A 21,046-nucleotide genomic window follows, 5' to 3' on the forward strand; every position below is an offset into this window, starting at 1 on the left:
ACCGCCGGTGAGCTAGTATAGTGATTAGCATTGCTACCGCTTGCAGAAACCCGCTGAGTCAACAGCCGGCCTCAGGAGCAAGATTAGCCACAGCGAGGCCATCAACACAGCAGGACTTGAGGGCACAGTGGAGCGCAACTCCCTCTCAGGGTTCAGCGAGAGGGCAACAGCAGCAAAGCAGAGGTGGATGTGGCTGAATTAGCCGAGATACGTATTTTAGCCCAGCCAGTCTATCAATCATCCTGCAATTACTGACCGCGCTGACAGGTTTTGAATAGTGTGGCTGAACTCATTTTAGTTTGAAAGTGAATTGGGGGACAACTACCTCATTCTGGCCATGCTTCCAGAGTCAGGCCTCAATCCAAGCTACTCTATAGCAGAATGTAGGATTTTATATATATATATATATATATATATATATATATATATATATATATATATATATATATAAACTTTGCATGCTTTTCCTCATTCCGCTTGCTTTTGAGAGAAGAACAGAACTTCAGGGGCTCTCAAATACGTCCAAACGAATCCTTTATTAGCATCACATGCCTTGATGATTTGATTGAATCTCACCTGTGTGTGTCCTCTGGTGTGCCTTCAAGTGGGAACTCTTTGTGTAAACCTTCCTGCAGCCATTGAACTGGCAGCGATGGACCCTCTTCTTGTTCTCTGGGATGTCACTAATTCCTGCTGATCCCAAGCCTCCTTCTCCGTCGCTCTGTGCTCCCCGGGCCGGTGGTGAAGGCAATGACTGTGTCGCCACCAATTTGGCAGTAGCCAGCCCCACTTTCTTTGCCACCAACTTGAGCGTCAGTGTGCCGTCAGGCGTGGCGGTGAGGGTCTGCGTTGGCTTGACCAGGTGCCGGCCCAGTTCTGGTGAGGAGGGTGGCGTTAGTGAGGTGACGGCACTCAGTTGTGCTGGGTGGACGCCCCCATTACCCTCTTTCACTCCTGCCTCAATGGTCTTACCACTGGCTGGAGTGTGGAGGTTTTTGGGCAGAGACACGAGCAGCGGCGGCGGACTGGGTTGGTCTGACAAGCTGGGAAGCAGTGGATCCATCAGGTCCTCGTCACTGTCCCCCTTCATGAAACCTGGTGTCAACAGGCAGTCCAGATCCTCATCGAAGAGGTCGGACAGTCGCTTAGGCTCTGTCTGTAGATACCGCTCCAGCTCCAGACATGTCTGTGGGAAAAGAGAGACGGGGAGAAGGACATAAGGTCAAACACATAACTCTAGTTACTTTCCAGCGTGACACTAATCACCTTGTACTACCTGATAAATCACTTGTTTAATCAACTGTTTGCCACACAAAGTCTAGCAATACAACATTAAACAGGGAAGAAGAAAAAACAGCTCAATTTAAAAATTACGCCATTAAAATACCAAACATCACCATGGTAATAGACCATTAATAGACTTTAACAACTTTGATAGTGAATTCATTTCATCAGAAGAGGTAGCTAAACCTGTGGGCAAGCGTCATGCCATCAATAGGTACATATTATAACAGCTTTAGGAAATTTCAGTACCCACAAGCTTGCTGGCTGGTGGGTTTCGTGTCACTGTGGGCTTGTCAACAAACACGCTTGCGCGAGAAAACTAGTATTTTGGAGTGATTGATCACAGGTGCCGGGCTGCTCTGCCCTCTCTACGTCTTTCTGGGAGAGAAATCAAACATCCCAGGAATTTTTCATTACTTGCTAACCGCGAGGGGAAGGTATTTACCCATGCAGGTTATGGTTTTCCTCAGTGTCCGCCCTCTTCATGGCCTTTCACTAGAAACAAGCACCTTGCTTAAGATAATAAACCTTTCCCCTTCTTTTCTGAAGGGGGGGATTCATTAAAGGGAGAAATACTTCAGTTGAGCAAGAGCGAAAGAGTGAATGATTAAGAGAGAGGGAAAGAGAGAGCGAGAGAGAGAGAGAGCGCGAGAGAGTGAGTGTCTATGGCTCACTGACTGCCTATTCAGCAGTTTCTTTTCTAATGGTCTAACAATATTATTCTTCAGTCACATTGACTAGTTTGGATATTAGAGCGTTCTGTTCCGCATGTCGCAGTAAAAGCACTTTGGCAGCGAGGTCGGAAGAGCGTCGGGGAAAGAAAAAAAACCCTCCAGCTCATTCCTTCATGTCATCAGTACAAATTATAACTGCAGCAGCTCCATTATTTTAACTTAAGCAACATAAAGGACTGCATCTACAGCTTGTGTGTACGGTATGTTTTGTCTGTGGCACGTAAACAAGCTGAAAACTACGTTTAGTTAAAAGAAAAACGATCGGATTACGTTTTTATTGTTCATATTAATGTACATTTTCCTTGTTTTTCTTCGAGGGTATGGTTTCAAACCAACTCATGAGCATATTTTAAATAGTGTACATAGTCAAGGCTTTGGTACTATAGGTCTTTGGATAGCCAAACGTTGGCAGGATGTACATGTTTCAGTAGGATTTTACACTCCTGCTTGGAATGGAACGTCAAACCTGGTTAAAAAGGCTTTCACTTGTTTTTTTGTTTTTTTTTGGTCCAACTCAAAAATCTATTTGTAGCACAGCAGAAAAGCAGCTGTTGTTACAGTTTAATACTGAGACACCGGGTTTATTCAGGTTTCATCATAACACCTCGACTAGAACGATATCCACCACTCCAGAGCAGCATTATCCATACTAAAAACTAGTATTAATCAATAATATATGTATACGACACTCTATACTATTAATATGTTGGAACATATTAAAGATTTGTGATAAGGCTATTGTTCATGATTCTGTCCTGCATTATAAACTTTTTATATGCAGGCTCTATTTGAACAATCGGATCTTCCTGAAACAGCGTGAAACCTCACAGCGGGTGTAATGCGAAGCTTGTGCGTTTTGGGACGCTTGCACGAGCTTCAGCTTATGCGGCAGGTGTGTAAATTATCCATGTGTACTGAGAATATAGGGCCTTTCATCCAGGTGTTCAAGTGAGAATTTCAGCAGTAGACTGAAGTTTTGCATCTTGAATTATTTTAGTTGCCAGTGTGTTTTTATAGAGCTTATTTGCAGTCACAGATTTATTTATTTATTCTCCAAGCGTGCAACGCAGAGAGACGAGAACACACAGTACTCCATTATAGCTTCCAGAAACAAATGGAGCAAGGGTAGAAAAACCCTGTAATAGTACATGTTTATCTGAACAACACTACAATTGAACTGCTTTGTGAATCTGAATAACTGGAAGGTAAAGTCAATAACGATATGCTCACTCTGCTCAAAATGTCTAAAAATAAAATAATAATAATTTAAAAAAAAAACTTAAATATACCAAAAATTTCACAGTTAAAATAGTATATATATATATATATATATATATATATATATATATATATATATATATATATATATATATATATATATATATATATATATATATATATATATAATAGTAAACTAGTATAGATATTAGTGAGTTTACTGCCCCTAATCGTTTACATCACGCACACTACAGCAATAATGCATTATGGGAATCCTGAGTGTGAATAGCAAATGAAAGATCAAATCATATCTCTGCTCAGACCTCACTCGCCCACGTTCCTACCAAACACACAGTCACAGGTTAGCGTTAACTGAGACTGATATCTGCTGAAGTGAATATCAGAATGTTATACTTATATTTGCTGCACCTGCAACACTGAGCTCTATCAATAATATATGTGGTGCTAAGAGGCGTTATCACACAAAGAGACAGCTAGAGAGAGAGAGAGCACGAGAGAGAGAGATAGTTGGGGGGGGATGCGTTGAGAACACCGCCAAACTGCTATTAGCAAACGCGGCTCGGGTCCAAACTAGACACAAAGAGAAAATTACGGCCAATCTCTGAGTCGGTTCCTCACACCGTTTCCTGCTCCCTGTGTACGTAATAAAGTCGGCACATTATCTAAAACTAATGCTTTTACATCTCCGCCTGCATCTACCAAAACTGTTCTCCCCTGCTCCCTGTATCCTTGGATTGAAACTATATTTTTTCCCTAAATACAAATAGGTTTTAATTAAAGCGATTTGGCTTTCATCAGATGCTGTTTGAAGCTCTACCTCATGATGAAACACTGATCTCTCTCTCTCTCTCTCTCTCTCTCTCCCCCCCTCCACAGCATGCGTTGATGACTAATTAGCCACTCAAACGACCCGGCGAAGAGAGGCTCTTTATTCAGCTAATTTGCTGATGGGAAGCCCAAGTGTGTGTACTCTTGCATCACGTACGTGTTTGTGTGAGTAAAATGGAGCGGTAACTAAAAACTACCCCTTGATTTTTATTGCCATTAGAATACTTTTTTTTTTTTTTTTTTTTTTTTTTTTTTAACTAAACAAAACCTTTCACTTTGGGTTTTTTGTGCACTTCGTGTAGGCTGAAGTGGCAGGGAGAGATGAGTTGCTATCCGGCTCGCACTGTGATTCTGCATGGAAATGGTGTCGTTTTCAATGAGCCGGGTTGATGAAATCTGTCTATATGATATGCCATCTTTGCCGTCCCCTGCAGTGCCCAGAACAATAACCCACGGCTCCTGTCTATCCACTACAGCTATTATCACCCATACATTCCACTGATCATAACCACTCTTCTGTAAAATTGGGACTCTGTCCTTGATTCGTTTAAGGAAGGATTTTACCCTGTTTGGGTCTTCCATTCATTTGATTTGGACTGATATATAAATATATATTTTTTGGCTAAGGAGCCTGTGGCGGCTGCTGCACCATTAGCTCTGTAACGACATGACAATTACTGAGGAACCCTGGGAAAGCCATTGTGCCAAGTGACAGACGCTTATCATCAACTGCAGGAGGCGCTTTGAGTCTCCGTTGCACGTCCATGACAGACCACCCCTCAGGTTGCAGAGAGAGAGAGAGAGAGAGAGAGAAGAAGGAAGCTAGTCAGCCACACGCATTCTGTCAGAGGTAGATCCTATCTTTCCCAATGACATTTAAGCTATCACCACAACGGGATGAACATCACCGTAATCTGAGGCCCACGCCATCGTGGATAGGATTTCATGGATTTGCTCGCCTTTTTGGCTGGGTGGTAGGACCCAGAGGCCAGGGCTGCCACTTTTGGCTTGTTGTTCAGACAGTAGCGATGAGCATTGCTGTGGAGACTGAGTCCAACACACCATACACACACACACACACACACACACACACACACACACACACACACACACACACACAGTGGACCTGAGCTTCCTCACTCCATTCACTGTCATCTACCCATCCCCCTGGTTCCAAGCCCCAGGAATCCTGACATTTAGAGGATACAGTTACACCATGAGGCAGAGAGCACTTTGTGATTTACTGTGTGTGTGTGTGTGTGTGTGTGTGTGTGTGTGTGTGTGTGTGTTTGACTAACTGTGTGTGCCCATTTATTTTGGTAAGGGTGTGTGTGTGTGTGCTTTTGGTTGCCCTATTGAAAAGTGGCCATAAAACCAATGAAGTGGCGTACCTAACAGTCGGTTTCCTAACAAAAGACCCAACAAAAGCATGAAAAAGTGTCCCAATAAAATGGTTAACGGACAAATAAATTGAAAGGTGCTTATGTGAAAAGTCAACGGTCGTCAGCTTGGTACAGCGCTGAGTGGCCCGGGCGATTCCTTTTGATCTTGCTTGCAATTCCCACCATCAAAGAAAGCCTTCTAAATGAAAGACTCGCTCAAATCACAACCGCTGTCTCACAAAGGGGATTTCAGCATCTTTTTTTTTTTTTTTTTTAGGGAGGAGAGACACACTCGATCACCTGATTCTTTCCACCAGCTGTCACTAAAGCTAAACTACAAGGTTTTGAACGGCAAACGGCTTGGGGAGCTGACAGCCGCTCACGACAAACTCCAAAACGCAATACGACGCAGTTCACACCTAAGGACAAACAAGTGTGGCTGATGTCTTGACAATTCCTCAGTGTTTCAACTTACTTCTCAAGCGACTCTATATCTCTTCCTCTTTCTTGCCTCCTATGAAATTTTAATGAGCAATGTATGATGGAGTGAGTCCACTCAGACTCTCCTGCTGTGTAATGGCCCTCCTCTCTGCCTGGTTCTGCACCTGTGTCACCCCAACATCACCCCCTCCCGTTCAGTACAGTAGCCTTACTGTCCCCCTCCTCAACACGCACAGACACACGCAAAACACAATAGCACAGCAAGTCAATTAGCACCTGGGCACTAACCATCCTCTCCCTCTTCTACTCCACTCCATCCTCATCACCCTCGGCCTAATAAACATGGGCCATAAAATAAATGAACGTAGGCGATCCATGTGGAAGAAAAATGCTAACAGCTGTTAGCTAGGACAGCCCAGATATGCTCTTTTAATTTGGACGGATAATTTAATCCAGTTTCATTTGGCCTGTGGCCACCGATGCAGAGGCTGAACACTCACACTTGCTGGCTCTTTTATCTTGGGTCGTGCCCTCTGACATTTGCCCACAGTGAGGGAAAAAAAAAAAAAAAAAAATCACGTGCAATGTGGTTGGGAATGTATTTCACTGCGAAGGCAATTAAATATAAAACGAGCCACTTCTAGCAGTTGAGATTTTTAAGGAACAGGACACGCTTCGATGAATGTGTAAAATCCTGTTAAAGTCTATTGATAAGAGCCATATCTCGTTCCACTGTGCTTTCCTGGATGACGTGATAATAACCGCCTGGCACGAATGCCTTGTTTCTCTGCTACACAGTTTTTTTTTTTTTTTTTTTTTTTTAAAAAGCAAGCCAAGCGGTGTCATCTGAAATTAGGGAAATCTTTTTTTGTCAGAGGTTCGGAATCGATATTTATGAGAACAAGAAAAAGGCTCTGACGGGAAAGAATAGCACGATCCCACATCTTTTACAATGATCTCATAGCATGTGTGAATATTTTAACGCAGGGCGGAGATTAAATCTGACCCACACAGCTAGGCGATCAAGACTAGACATTGTCCTGTGAGGGTGTAGAGAAGAGAAATAAAAGACCATTTCTGACAGATTACTCTTAGCAAAGCCAGACAAAGCCAGAGTGAACGATGCCCGACTGCAGACGTTCCCCGGGCTCTCGCTGCCCTGTTGACGCCGCTTTCTCAGCGGCAGATTTCTCGTCGTATCTTTCCGCTGGTGGAAACCGTGCACTTGATTTCTCGGGGGGGTGGGGTGGGGGGGATAGAGAGAGAAAAAGAGAGAGAGAGAGAGAGAGAGAGAGAGAGAGAGAGAGAGAGAGAAAGGGGGGGAAAAAAAAAAAAAAAAAAAAAAAAAAAAAAAAAAAAGAGGCCAACTGTGTGCCACACAACTCCTGCATTTACATATGCGTATCATTATTGTTGTGGTTGCCTGGATACCAGGCGATAGTTAAATCCCTTGTGTCTATCTGCAAAAGCAACTCCTACAGTATATGAGCCAGACAGCCAACACGAAACCGAAAAAACGGAAAAATCCAAGGGCTTACGACGCCAAAAGAATATGACCTTGACATTGCTACAGAACCTAAAAAATATGTGTTACACTAATACATTTACACACATACCTGTATATCTTACGGATTTAACTACCGGATCTCATATTGCAATAAGACTGCAAAAAGGTTTTCGTTCCACATCACTGAGCCAAGAGAGAGAGTAACCCTGACCTTCTATGTGTAGGCTTAGTAGAAAACAGAAAATCAATACATGCTGGCCATTAGTCTCCACACCCAAGCAGCTTATATGTGGCAGGTCTCATGTTCTTGACACACTTTGAGGGGTTTTTCCCTTTTTCCCTCCCTATGGGATGCGGTCTAGCTGCCAAAACCTCAGAGTTCAGAGTTATGTAATTATTACCACACTTAATATCAAGATGCTGTCTAGAAGTAACAGTACCAATACCCTAAGAGGTATAGAAGTCTTTAGGAGATGATTTTGTCGCTCTAACAGAAGTATATATGTAAAACTGACTAACTAAACATTTTTTGTCGTCATTGCACAGGCAACGGAACTTAATTTAGCAGCAATCTGGCCAACATGCAATTATGATATATTACCACATGTACTACGAAGGAGAATGAATGAATGAATAAATAAATAAATACACACACACACTGTATAATACAAAGAAGGACAAATGTTACACGAGTGTATAATTTAATATCTCATATGTAAGGGAGATGAAGAATAAATAAAGTATATAAAGAATGCCATCATCCTGTGTGTGTGTGTGAGATACCAGTCTGCATGACATAATCTATCTTGTACAATACCTTTAATAATGTAATGCCAATTAGGATAATGATTAGTGTCATTTTCCTGATGTTTCTTTGCATAACCCACTACAGTTTGGTGCCTGATTACAGCGCTGGTGCCAGATGTTCATGAAAGACTCGGTGGGAAACGGAGCAGCACGTCCTCAAGGTAGCAATGAAAATGAAATGAAAGTTACTTCGAAGACTTACTTAAACGAAAAGTACCCTAGTAGCGCAGAGTAAACGTAATCTTCCTAAACGCTCTCGGTGAAAGGCTAAGACTGGCTTTGGGTGTGAGATTATGCAAAATTCAACACACTCATTACTTTGTATCAATATTTACCCTCTTCCGAAAAGCTAATTGCATGCTCATTGTGCGATACGAATTCGCCGGTTCATGACAAATTCATTGTTTAATCGCACCCTCATCCTTTGTGTACCCTCCATTCTCCTTCCTGTACCTAAAGCTGTGCTTCTCAAGACTGGCCTTCTTAGGCATTGCGGTGGCCGAAGTCCAGCTCTCGCTTCCTCTTCCTCTTCTCAGTCTGTGGCTGGTGAGCACTGGGCAGCTCCTCTGGGAGACGAACGGAAATCCAGACAGAGGCTCAGCCTTAGACGAGCACAACAGGCCCTGAAGCGGTTTCCATGGTAGCCACATTGTTGGGGTTTAATTTTTTTTTTTTTTTTAAGAATCATAGAAGTGTGCTGGAAATGGTCATAATCTCTTTCGGGTCTACTAGGTTTTACATTAGGATACGTTAAGTGGTTCTCCCAACAAAAACATGTTGGTCATAAAAAAAATTGACCACATTTCCTTATTGCCTATCTCCGGATTCAGGCTTTCCCTATTCCCTTCCTGTTTCCACGATCAACTGAGGATCAGAGTTGTGGGAGTGGTTTTTTAATTAGGAAGTGATATTTCATTTATAGCTAAAATATCCTGGACGTTTAACTCAGTTTTACTGTAATGAGTTCCAAATGATAAACCCTTCGAGATCGTCGGTGCTGTAAAACAAACATTCTTTGAAAAGCATCCTTTGCAGTATTCTACCCTGAAATCAGATAAAGAAACAGAAAAATGTTCATTAGACAGAGGTGTGCATGAGCTGATGCATGCTGACAGCCCTTGGCAGAACATTAGGGCCCCCGTTAAGGTTCATGACATAACCGAGACAGGTTTATTATAACATGAGCTTTCCCGAGGCAGTCTGAAGATTGCCACCTAAGGAGAAGAAAACACCTCGTCTCATCTCGATACTAAAACACTGACGCGCTGACCGAAAAAAATAATCATCTCTTCATAAACAGGCCTGGAAGAACTTCATTATACCTCATTTCTCTGTAGACACAGGACTCATTTCTCTACATTTATAAGAAGGAGCAAACCACAGTGCTCACCCTGGCCATGCATAGTAATTAGCAGACCTTATGTACACTAAGCACCCTTGTTGGTAAGGATTACCACCAATATGTATCTTTGTACTAGCGTAGACTAAGCGACCTTTTCACATGAAAGCTGTGAGCTCTCAATTAAGGGTGAGATAAAGATGACCCTGGGAAAAAATGTATGCTTGTTTAACACACCTGATTTCTCTATACATAGTACAAGTCATGTTCAGTGCACGCTTATGCACTGATGATATGATTCTCAGCTCGGTGGTGCCCTGTGATTAGCCTATTTTCACATGACTAATAGAGATCCCAGGGTAAATTAATAGTTCGATTTGAGACTGTGTTGTAGTGCTCAGAAGGGTTAACTCAAGTGTTCCCAGGTTTGGGACAGAAAAGTCAATAGGCCAAGTTAGATTTGGAAATTCAATTTAAATTATTCCATAGATCCAACAAGCCTTAATGGACCACTGGCATAATCCCTGTCTAGACAGAGTTGGCACTCCTAATTATTATGATAACTTATTACCTCTTAATTGAAGTGAGGAATGATGGGGGTTCTAAGGAATAAATGGGCAATGGCACTGCTACTGGAGAACTGCTTCTGCCAACTTCTCCATCTGTACCCAGGCACACAAGGAGGCTGTACGCTTGACATTACACAGCTGCAGCTAATGAATACATATGCTTGTGTGGCCACCAAATCCCGTTTTACTGAGTTCTACAAACACCAATTTAGGTCGCAAAATGGTGGTCAAATGTGTGACGGGAGACGAAAGGGCTGTGAAAGAAGTGCAAGGCACAAAACCCTGCACTCATTTGTTTTATCAGCGAGTGCTTGTGAAAGAAACAACGTCCCCTTGATCAGGTCCCAAACCAACACAGGTCCCATTAACATCCAGTCAAACACACTTGACTTCGTTGGGGTGGGGGAGACAACAGTCGAACTTGTTTTTGGGAAACTGTTGAGCAATTCCCCTCTATCCATTGCGGTAGAACAGGGCATGGTTTAACGGATAAATACATGTCATTCAGACAAAAACACTAGGTCAAACATTCAAGAGTTTCTTAGAAACCATTCAAACTTGAGCCTGTTATTGCTTGTGTGCAGATTCCATTCTTTGGGCTTGCAAGGCACAGCAAAGAATTAGGAGAATGGCTTGTGAATTGAAGTGGTAAGAAATACATTGCTGTATTCAGTGCAAATTAAGAGCTAAATTATAATAAAGACAATTTTTTTTTGATCCTCTATACAGTGCCTGGTCTAAAAACCAGCTCTATAAAAATAAATAAATAAATAAATTCATGCCAGCTGATGACACAGTGAGAAGGTATGAGAATGTGAAGATTTGTGCCAAGACGCCAAATGTAGGATAATCATACCAACAAAGCCAGCGAGACAGCATTCAGGCTAAGCATGCAGAGCAGACTTAGCCCCAAAGAATGGGTCCCTGTCTTCCTTTAACTGGATTTGGGGACGAGCTGCTGTTTATCTGTGTATGGGTCGGCTAATGGCCGCTGGCTGGTGGCACTGGGGTAATCTAATCAGGATACAGCGATTTACATTACATCGCTCAGGCAGGATTATTCCCCATCAGAAGCCGCTTGAAAGGGGACACTTTTAAGTGGGGTTAACAGCTTGTTATAAGATTCGAGAGACTAAGTGCGGGATACTGGCGTGTTTGTATCTGTGCGTTTTGTGTGTGTGTGTGTGTGTGTGGGGAAGTGTGCAAGCATGGGGGGTTCCCATTGTGTAGGCTAATCTTCATTACGCACTGCAAAGAGATCAGTGCTCAGGCGGGGGGATACAACACCAGAAGACAAAAGAGAACAAGAGGAGAGAGTGTGGCGAGACAAAAGGAGATGGGCAACAAAGAGAGAGCTGGAGGCGGGGGCTGACTCTGGGGCTTTTTTGTCTCATACGATGCATAGTCCTTTGGGTATTGTGTGGAAAGTTACATCCACACTGGCACAGGCAAGTCAACGCACTATCAGGCCAAGTTCTTCGAAGGAGGCAGTTACAGCTACAGGAACTATATTAAAGCATCCTGCATCAGTTGGCTGGATCAGTTGTGATGCTGTGAGCACTTCGGTTGACTGAGCTCTCTCTCCCCCTCTGTTTTGTGGAAATTTAAGCAGTACTGAACAAAATCTGCTACATCCATTTGCTAACCCTTACATTAAAGACATCGGCTCTGAGCTCTCTCTCTCTTTTTACTTTTTCTGGGCTTCTGTCCAACAGATACCTCTGCACTTTCAACCTTCTGCATTACAAGCAGGGAGCCACATGGAGGAAGTTTAAACTTACCCAAGCATGAGGACCAGTGGGCAGCGTTCCCTTAGTCACAGTTATGTCACAGCGATGCAAGTTTATATACTCGAGATGTCAGTTCACCGTGTCTGTCCCCTTTCATTTTGTTGCCTTTACCCTGCTCTATTAAGCTATGGAAGAAGCCCCTGTTATCCCAACTACACTGTAGGGGCCAGTCAGGAATTCCTGCTTCCTTTTCCTTGCTAAAAGCTAGCACAATAGTCTGTGTGTAACACAACCTTGGGAGCAAAGCATCCGACAACGAAGCAGCTGGGGTGTGACTACTACATCTACTGCACCAAACGAACAGACTTCTTGGATAGTCAACAGCAATAACGAACAAATCAAATGTTTTTGGTAAATACATTTCTCTGAGACTATTTTATGAAGCAAGAAGTCTTACAACTGATGCTATTCTGCTAGCCATCTGAGCCACGTTGTGGTAAATAAGTTCTGGATAGTTCTTTGTACCCAACCACAGGATGTAACAATTGAGAGAGTGTGACAGCAGTGACAAGGAGGCCCTAACAGAGAGGAAACACATTCCATGCATATGAGCTTCTTTCCTGTTTGATCTGCCTAAAAGACTCTGTAAGCCAAGGATTTTGGATATTGTGGAGGTACGACACAGGGGCCTGTACTAGTGCGAGATAGCGTGTCCGTACCTTGACTTGGAGCTAAGAATTGAAGTTATGCCATACTCTCTTGCCTCATGTCCTGATTACTATCCCACAGATAAGGACAAACACACAAAAGACCTTGCCAGGCACATTCCAGTGTAGAGTCACTGTGAACCATTGTGAGTATGTTACTTAAGGTGGGAGAAGGGTTTGAAGAAGGGCATAGATGGCTATAACCAATCCAATTTGAGAGTTCAGATTAGCTAGCAGTGATGGGCAAAGGCAGTTAAGATAACAAGAATTTGAGCCCCGACCTGAGCCCCCCCCTTGTCGCTCCCATATTCAAGCCTTCAACCAATCTTATAGCACTGCCTCTGAAAAGCTTTTTGTGCTATAGGGATTTTTCACGCACGAAAGGCTCCAAAACAAAACGAGGAATGTTGATTTTGCAAAGCCGCTTAAAAAATTAAACAACTTACACGAACCCCCTTTTAGGAGCTCACCTCTGAGAGATAGGAGAGGCCTGACGGGTTCTGTTTTGTGAGATAACTGCACAAGATCCCGTCCCAACCCAATTTTTCAGCACCAGGTTAAGCAACACAGTTAATTGCCATCGCTCACTAAGGAGCACGTAAATGACTTTTTCATCCCTGACTCTGTCCTCTTTATAATTATCTTGCAGAATGGTAATTACACCAAGTGAGCTCAGCTCGTATTTTATGGGACAACAAACTCCTTTGCTCTTTCCGGTGCTCTTATTTTCCCCCTGTGGTTATGTCAAAGAAGGGGTAAACATGGGCACTTTGAGATAATTTAAGGCATTGGGAAAAACAATCAAGGTGGTTCAATGAAATATTATAAGGAGCAATGAGGCTGTTGTTTATCATAAATACTGAGAATTATGCTATATAATACAAAATCCCGAGGGCCATTTCACAGAATGTTGTCGGTTGTAGAGTTCTTTAACCATCGAGTGTGTGAAAGTAACCAAATCGCATTTTTAAAGCAGATCAAATGTCAGACCCAAGTATGAGAAAGTAAAAGTGAACTAGCAGCTATAACTCTGAGTCTTAAACCCATTTTGGAGAAACAAAACACATGTATCAGGGCCATCTCAAAGGAGATAGCTGCTTTAGAAATACTTCCTCTGATCTGATCCTGCTCTTGTTACGTGCTTGCAATACAGAACAGAGTGCCACAGCATTGTTGTGATGTCTCAATCTGTGCACAGTGTCCTTTCCTCTTCTGATATCTCATCTCTTAAACACCAGACAAAATGCCTGCCACTCAGCCGGTCGGCACTGAGACAGGGTGAGCGCGTGTCTGGTGGGAGAGGGGGGGGGGGGGGGTGGCGATCATGAGATGACACACAAAATCTCCTCTATAGAACCACAACCAGGGATTACAGAAAAACATAGCTGTGATGCCACCTTTTTGAGCACTTCCCAAAGTGTGAATGAATCAGTTGTGTTTCGCTGTCACTGCTTTCACAATCTGCCTCATCCGCAAAAACACAACTTATATATATATATATATATATATATAAAAAAAACAATATATATACAGTAAATAGCACAAAAGAACATGCCTTTTTAGGCAAATTAACTAAGGAAAGCTTGAAAGTTCCTGTCTTTTTCCACTCGTCCTCAGTGTCTCTCACTCATGCAAACACTCGTGTACACAAAGCTGCCTATACAAATCACGCCTGCAGACTCAAAGTATGACCTCATCTCTCCTGCCCCCCCCCCCCCTCCCCCCAGGCATGCTCCAGAGTAGTTAGGCCGAGAGTGAGGTCACCTGAGACGGCAAGGGCCCCGCCCTCTTCTGACTCACTCCCACGCAGCCTTTTACAGTGATGGTACTTTGAACCCAATTACCAGCGTCTGACACAACGGCTACAGAGACATAAAAAGGAAACCTAACTGGGACTTGATGAATGCCTTTGCAGTCCATTAATTCCTGACTACAATGGAAGCCACAAAAAGGCAGCCCTTTTGCCAAGAGTGAACTGTGAAGGTAGGCCAGGGGAGTCAGCAGTGTCTCTGTGGCTGACCATGTGGAGCTCCAGTTTTTGCCCCTCTGGCGTCAGCGTGCTTACCCGAGGTGCCCCAACCTGTTTAGTGTATAAATAACACCAGACTGGGAGCTGAGCTTTTTGAAGCCACCGTGCTCCACGTCAGGGCAGGCTGGTTCGGCAGGTGCCCCTGCTGCCATCACACCTGTCTGCGCTGCAAGGGGTGGGGGTGGGGTCACGTTGAGGACGTGCTGCACTCCCTCATTAAACTCCTTATTCCCTCCTGCATGCCTTCATCGGTCTACCACAAGGTCACAAAGCCTGTGATGACGGCATGGTTGCTGGGAAGACTAGTCAAAACTAGAACTAGTCAGAAGGATTACCTCATCGTTTTTACAGGAATCTACAGTGTGGATGGGACTGTGGAAGTGCAGGGCAACACTTAGCACTTTGAATTATTCGGTGATCTCATTCTGAATACTGAATAAGAGTGAAGATGAGTCACTCACACACTCCATGAAGAATTAAGCTGTTGACCTGTCTGTGAAAAGCCAGAGAGCCAGAGAGCATTTGGAGATGATGTGTGTGTGTGTGTGTGTGTGTGTGTGTGTGTGTGTGTGTGTGTACTTACGAGTGTCTTCTTTAAAGGAAAGGGACAAAGTCAGTTAGACACTACAGGGCTTGCTCAGTGCTGCACTCTATGCCTAAAAGCACACACTACTTGCTACTTGAATCTGACAGAGGGAAAAGTGCTCGATACTGGACCATCAACGTGCAGCAGTCTCTCTCTCTCTCTCTCTCTCGCTCACTCTCTCACACACACACACACACACACACACACACACACGCACACACACACACACACACAAAGCCTTTCTCGACTACACAAGCAATTTATACACACACGCACACAGTCAGCCCCCATTCCGACAGAGCCTGGCCAATCCCTCAGGTATTCCCGGCAACATCGCAGATTAAAATAGCTGGCGACCCACATAGCTACGCACTGGCGCAGGCTCCCTTTTAGAGGAGACAGACTTTGCACTCCGTGCCCCGCCACCAATGCGCCGGCTGTACCTTCCAGATCATAATTACCTCTTCGTCCTGTTTCTAAAGCGATTCAACCAGATGGTGTGAACATCATCATACATCTCCCAGCCAGGTGACTGAAGTAGAGAGTGCTAAAAAGAATCTCACGAACGCGCCGCAAACGCTCTTGCAAATGAATCCCAAATCAGCTTCTATCAACCTTCTTGCATGTAAATGTGACAACAATTTGAATGGGGTGCTTTTTATTTTTTCCTCCCTCGGAAAATGGGTCTCGGCGTGGCTGTGCAAAACAAGAGAGGAGAGGCTGAACGTCTCGGCGAGAAGGACGAATTCCCAAAGTCGATAACACTCTGCATGTGACCCACTTCAGTCCTAATGGCTGAGTAGAGCACACATGCCCCACTCGCTCAACAAACCCCTTATTGGTTCAGAATCTTCAAGAGAATCAATGCTGTTGAGCTGATGTCATAGGAGAATTAGAAGGAGGTTGAAGGGTTACTAGTACAGCCTGCAGCGCCGCAGCCCAAACATTTGGCTCCTCTTAAAATATTTAAGTGTCTAAATATCAGTTGTGATCTTTTTAAGCATGAAAAGAACTTTCAATTTGTTATACGGGAGAGAAACTAAAGGGCTTTTCATCCATTTTTATGGTTCTGCTTAAATACCCGTCTTTTCTTTTTGTAATGCGTATTTTTATAGCCTGTCTGGGGGATGTTAATGTCAAATCTGCTGGCATGTGGCTGCTCTTTAATTTGAATATGAGGTCACGGTGGAGGATACGGAGCCCCTCGTTTGTCTTTTTCACTAAAAAACTGGATCATGCCAGCAGAGGGGAACAGGTGGGTCTCACAGCAGAGCCGCATGCAGACACTCTGAGGGAAGACAGTAGTACTGGTAAATCCATAGCCAGGACTATATTGGGCGTGCATTATGCCACCTGGCATAAGCCTTGGAATACAAAAAAACATAACCAACACATAGCACCCATGTGGTCATCACCTGGAGCTCTAGCCAAAGCAATGGTGAAAAGAGCAGAGTTGTATGGGGTTTATAGTAGAAGAACCCATGTACAGGTTTGGTTTCCTGAGTACTAGAAAGCGTCATAAGTAATGTAGATCTTTTAGTGCCACAAACCCATCAGCGAAACCACATGTGAAATTTGCTGTGACTGGCATCTCTGCTTTGTGCATGTGAAATGGTGGAAGTCCCATGCCAAAAGCGTGCTCAAAGTCATCTCTCCGACACGGCTTTTGTAATCTCTATGGGGCATTTTCTGCTCATGAGAGCATAGAGTATTGTGTGTACATCACTCTGCTCCACTAGAGAGTGGCGGGGATTGGGTGCCAAGGGGGCATCTGTCCTTTTTATTTTCTCTCCATCTCTGTAGTGAGCAGACATGTTATAGTTAGGCAGGAAGCTCTGCATGGGGCAATGCATGCCAACCTTGCCTGCAGCAGCAGCTTGGAATAAGCGAGAGAGAGAGAGAGAGAGAGAGAGAGAGAGAGAGAGAGAGAAAGAGAAATCGGTGGAATTGAGCAGGCCAGGCACAACACAATGGGACTCTGGACAGCAGCCAGGTCATGTAGTCACTGGACACAGAGACACAGAACATATGCAAATATCCACCACCACCACACACACGCGCACCAGTACAAGCAAATCATCACACTGCAGCTCTTGAAAATATGAGGGAAAGAAGGTCAGAAAAGCAGCGCTAGGATTTTGTACCTTCATCAAAACTATGACCACTTGTTTTAGAATGAACAAAATACCCCGAGGTGTGTTTAATTCCAGACCACGCATCCAGGTTTCGTATTCACATGGCCTGTGTTATGTTCTGGGTTTGGTTTTTCTTTCACTTTCAGGGGCTATTTCAGGACACAGAAGGAGCCCTGTAGGTGATTTTCTCCTTGATGGAAAGTACCTGTTGTCCCGGAGTGTTTGTGTTTGAACGTACAGCCAGTGTTGTGTCTGATGCCTCCTCACTGTACCTCACTGCTACCAAAACAAATGTCTGCTGCCCTACCCTGGTGTGCACGCGCGCACGCACACACACACACACACACACACACACACACACATTCCTCCAGGCCTTCTCTTTTCAAGGTTATATTCAGTTAACCATGTTTTGTGTTCCTCCTCTCTCTGAGGAATATCTTGATTTAACAAGCAAGAGAAGCTTTTGTTTAAATGCGAAATCAAATTTATCTGGTTTATTTGTGCACAGGAAGCAAGGAGGAGTATCACTAACAAAACAAAAAAAGTTCTCCCTTTCATAGTGTAATTTTCAAACTGGTTGATAAGTCACACCCCCAATCTCATTCAGTCATCCCCATCTGTGGAAAATGAGCAGGAGTGAATGTGAAAGCAACCTCGAGCTCTCTCTCTCTTGGCACATTTGTCTGGAAGATGGCTTAAAAAAAAAAAAAAGGAAAAAAAAAAAAAAAAAAGAAAGAGCGGGATGTGTGGAGGGAATTTCCAGCAGCTCGACCAGAGAGTGAAAGGAAGAACAGTGTGGGAGGCTCTTCTACCCCTCCTAAGCACAGAAGAAGTTGAATAAACATAAGCTCTCTCCTCCATGCTGAGATGCCCTTCACTTCTTCACACGACTCCTCTCCCTCTCTTTCTTCACTCCCTCTTTCTTCAACTGTTTTGACATTCTGCCGTGCTACTTATAGCTGGTTAGGAATACCAAAAATACCATTATCTATTATTCATCACTACCTCACTCCCAGTCTATGCTAAACATGCTAGGCTGGAATACATGGATGAGTTTGCTGGAAAAGTTCGAATCGGCTTGAATTTTGTCGTCTTTAAAACACTGAGGCAAAATATGCCATCAAGCTGCCATTCAGTCGGAGTGCATTTGTTTCTGCGCGTGTTAAACAGTATGTGTACTTAGGAGAACAATGGCTGGTTCCTCACTGGCTGTTAATCAAACACTTGAGTGGCTAAGCTGCCTCTCCATCAGGCTGAGGGGACGCTAGACCTCATGCATAAAGATGCATTCCGTACTCCGTCTTTTTCTCCTTTCTCACTCCATCCCTTCACTGCTCCTCCTCTCTGTGGGTTAACAGACACTTGAAAAGCAGTCAGAGAAGTGGCCACAACCCCCCCCTCACCTCACCTCTTAACCAAACGCCCCTATTTCAGATGCAGATCCCGAAAATCTCTTGATCTCTTGACAACAAGGCCGCATCCATCAGTGCTCCGATAGGCAAGCGGATAATTAGGTGGTCAGTACTTCTCCATGGAAGGAGGAGGTAGGAGTCAGGAAGATGAAGGTAGAGGTCATTAGCGCTTGCTGAAGGACTCTTCATTGTATTCATCAAAAGGCAAAAGAGAAGTGTTCCTAACCAATCTAACCTTTGAAAAAGGAACATTTAAACCGCAGAGCTTATGGAACCGGACATGTCCATTCAAACCGTGAACTGTTAACCTCAACAATATCTTTCTTTCGTTTTTTTTGTTTGTTTGTTTGTTTGTTTTTGCCATGCCAGCTTCTACGGCTATAATCATGTTGGGAACCGGGTTTAGTTATTAGCTTAGGTGTTTTAGATTCATTTATCCTAAAAACTTTCAAATAAATTTTGGATTCACTTGATTAAAAATCTTTTCAAAAGTAGTAGCTGAATAATACAGATTCCTCAGATGTGTAGAGGTATGACGGGCCAGTAAAATATGTTTAATGGATAGTGGGTTCCGACAAGATGAGCACTTTGGTAGATTTTCTCCTTATAGTAAAAATTGGTGTGCGAGTCTTGTATGTCCTATCCGGCCTCGTGTGTAAATGGCTTATTATTATGTGATTATTAAAAGGGAACACGCATCTTGTCCCAACAACAGGTTTTATTTCCCGCAATTTGTTTAAACATTGAGCCCACCCTGACTGTCATTTGTTTTTGATATATACATTCAGAGTTGGTTTCAGATCTGTGGAAGGTATAGGGCACTTTACTGGTTCAGTAGCTAGTGCTTCTCCGGCAGCGCTGTCTGCTTGTTCATTATCGGAGATTCCCGAGGGTCCAGGTACACAGCAGAAAATAATATTAAAACTCTGCTTCAATCGATGACAGTTTGATTAAAATCTTCACGATTGTTGGGAGATCACTTTTAGTAGCTACCAATGTTTCAAAACACTATTTTGAATTGGTTATTATAAAGAAAATGTTTTTGTGGAGCAGTCTCAATAAATTGCACCGGCAGTAGTACAGCGTTTGCCTCTGCAGTGAAAACTGAACTTGGATCCGATATGCGGATACCCTGACACAGTCGGTTTGTTGCAATAGGTGTTGCCACTTTATTTCCCGGTTTAGATCGCTCTGTGTATATTGGGATATGTTGTGGATATACTACTCTTCTGTCCAGAAGTTGTTGATGGAAATCATTCGGCTACGTTTTTGATTTTTGGTTCCTTGTTAGATCCAGGTGGATCTATATACTGTTGTCTACTGGAGTGGGAAAACTGCTGAATAGGCTGGGTTTCCTTTATTTGGGTATCCTTTATACAAGGCCAACTTTAGGCGTCTGATTTCCAAGGAAGGTTCGTTGGCTTCCACACAGAGACTTGCACATAGTCGTATACCTTGGTGGTGTACAGCATGCAGAAGTTGTATGCATGACTTCCTAGCTGATCTGTAAGTGATCCTTCCATAGTCCAGCTTTGAGCATACCATGGTTCTGTACAAGTTCATGAGCGTTGAGCCGTCTGCTCCCCATTTGGTTTTGGATAAAACCTTTAAGACGTTCATAGCTTAAAGACATTTCTATTTTTTTAGTAATTTAATATGAGGAATAAAAGACAGTTTGTTGTTAAAAGTGATGCCAAGAAACCTATCCTCTTTGACAACTTTAGTGGGGACTCCATCCATAAACAGCTCTGGTTCATTGTGTAGCCAACGAAGCTGACAGAAATGCATACAGGTGGTTTTGGTTTTTGTCGTGGGATTGTTTTAATGGCTCGCTGTAGTTCTTCCATAGTAAAAGGTTGGTTTTACCGGAGCCGAAGCTAATCTTTTCTTTTTCTTATTGAGTAAGAAAAGTTCAGAAAGCAGGAGTGCAGTTCTCAATAGATTAATTGTTTTCGAACGTTTTTGCTAGAATGTTTGCAATTTCTTGTTTGGAAGTCAAGAGTGTGCTGTGCTGTTGGATCTGTTGTGTTTGAGGACAGTTGCTTCCCCCCCCACCTTCATTTTCAATATCAGGTTCCATATTTTGTATGATGGAGTACTTGTTATCATGCTGGAGATGCTGGAATCTTCTCCAGCTTTCTTTTTTATACTTCATTTATAATTCTTCTTGCTCATGCTCTACTCATTATTCAGTTTTTTCCCCGCTATCTTTTATAGCTTCCTTACATGGATCATCAAACAATGGAAGTCGTCTATATTTTATATTTAAAGATTTTCTTGGGACTATCATTAGCTTTAGATATGAGCGTTTCGGTGA

At 43.3% G+C, this 21,046-nt stretch overlaps 1 protein-coding gene across 2 annotated transcripts in view; it reads right to left on the reverse strand.

Moving 5' to 3' along the window:
- klf7b (Kruppel-like factor 7b) overlaps window positions 1-21,046 on the reverse strand; it is a 41,878-nt gene that overhangs the window by 13,764 nt on the left and 7,068 nt on the right. The window contains exons 2-3 of one of the 2 annotated variants that reach the window (XM_053680935.1): window positions 973-1,186; window positions 577-876 (exon numbers count right to left, since the gene is read on the reverse strand). In XM_053680935.1, coding sequence (XP_053536910.1) covers window positions 577-876; window positions 973-1,186 — 514 coding nt within the window. Of the gene's footprint in view, window positions 1-576; window positions 1,187-21,046 lie in introns of both variants that reach the window. The other variant, XM_017470586.3, reaches the window with a different exon arrangement.

The sequence above is a fragment of the Ictalurus punctatus genome, chromosome 6 (genome assembly GCF_001660625.3).
Source record: "Ictalurus punctatus breed USDA103 chromosome 6, Coco_2.0, whole genome shotgun sequence".
Classification (NCBI taxonomy): Eukaryota; Metazoa; Chordata; class Actinopteri; order Siluriformes; family Ictaluridae; genus Ictalurus; species Ictalurus punctatus.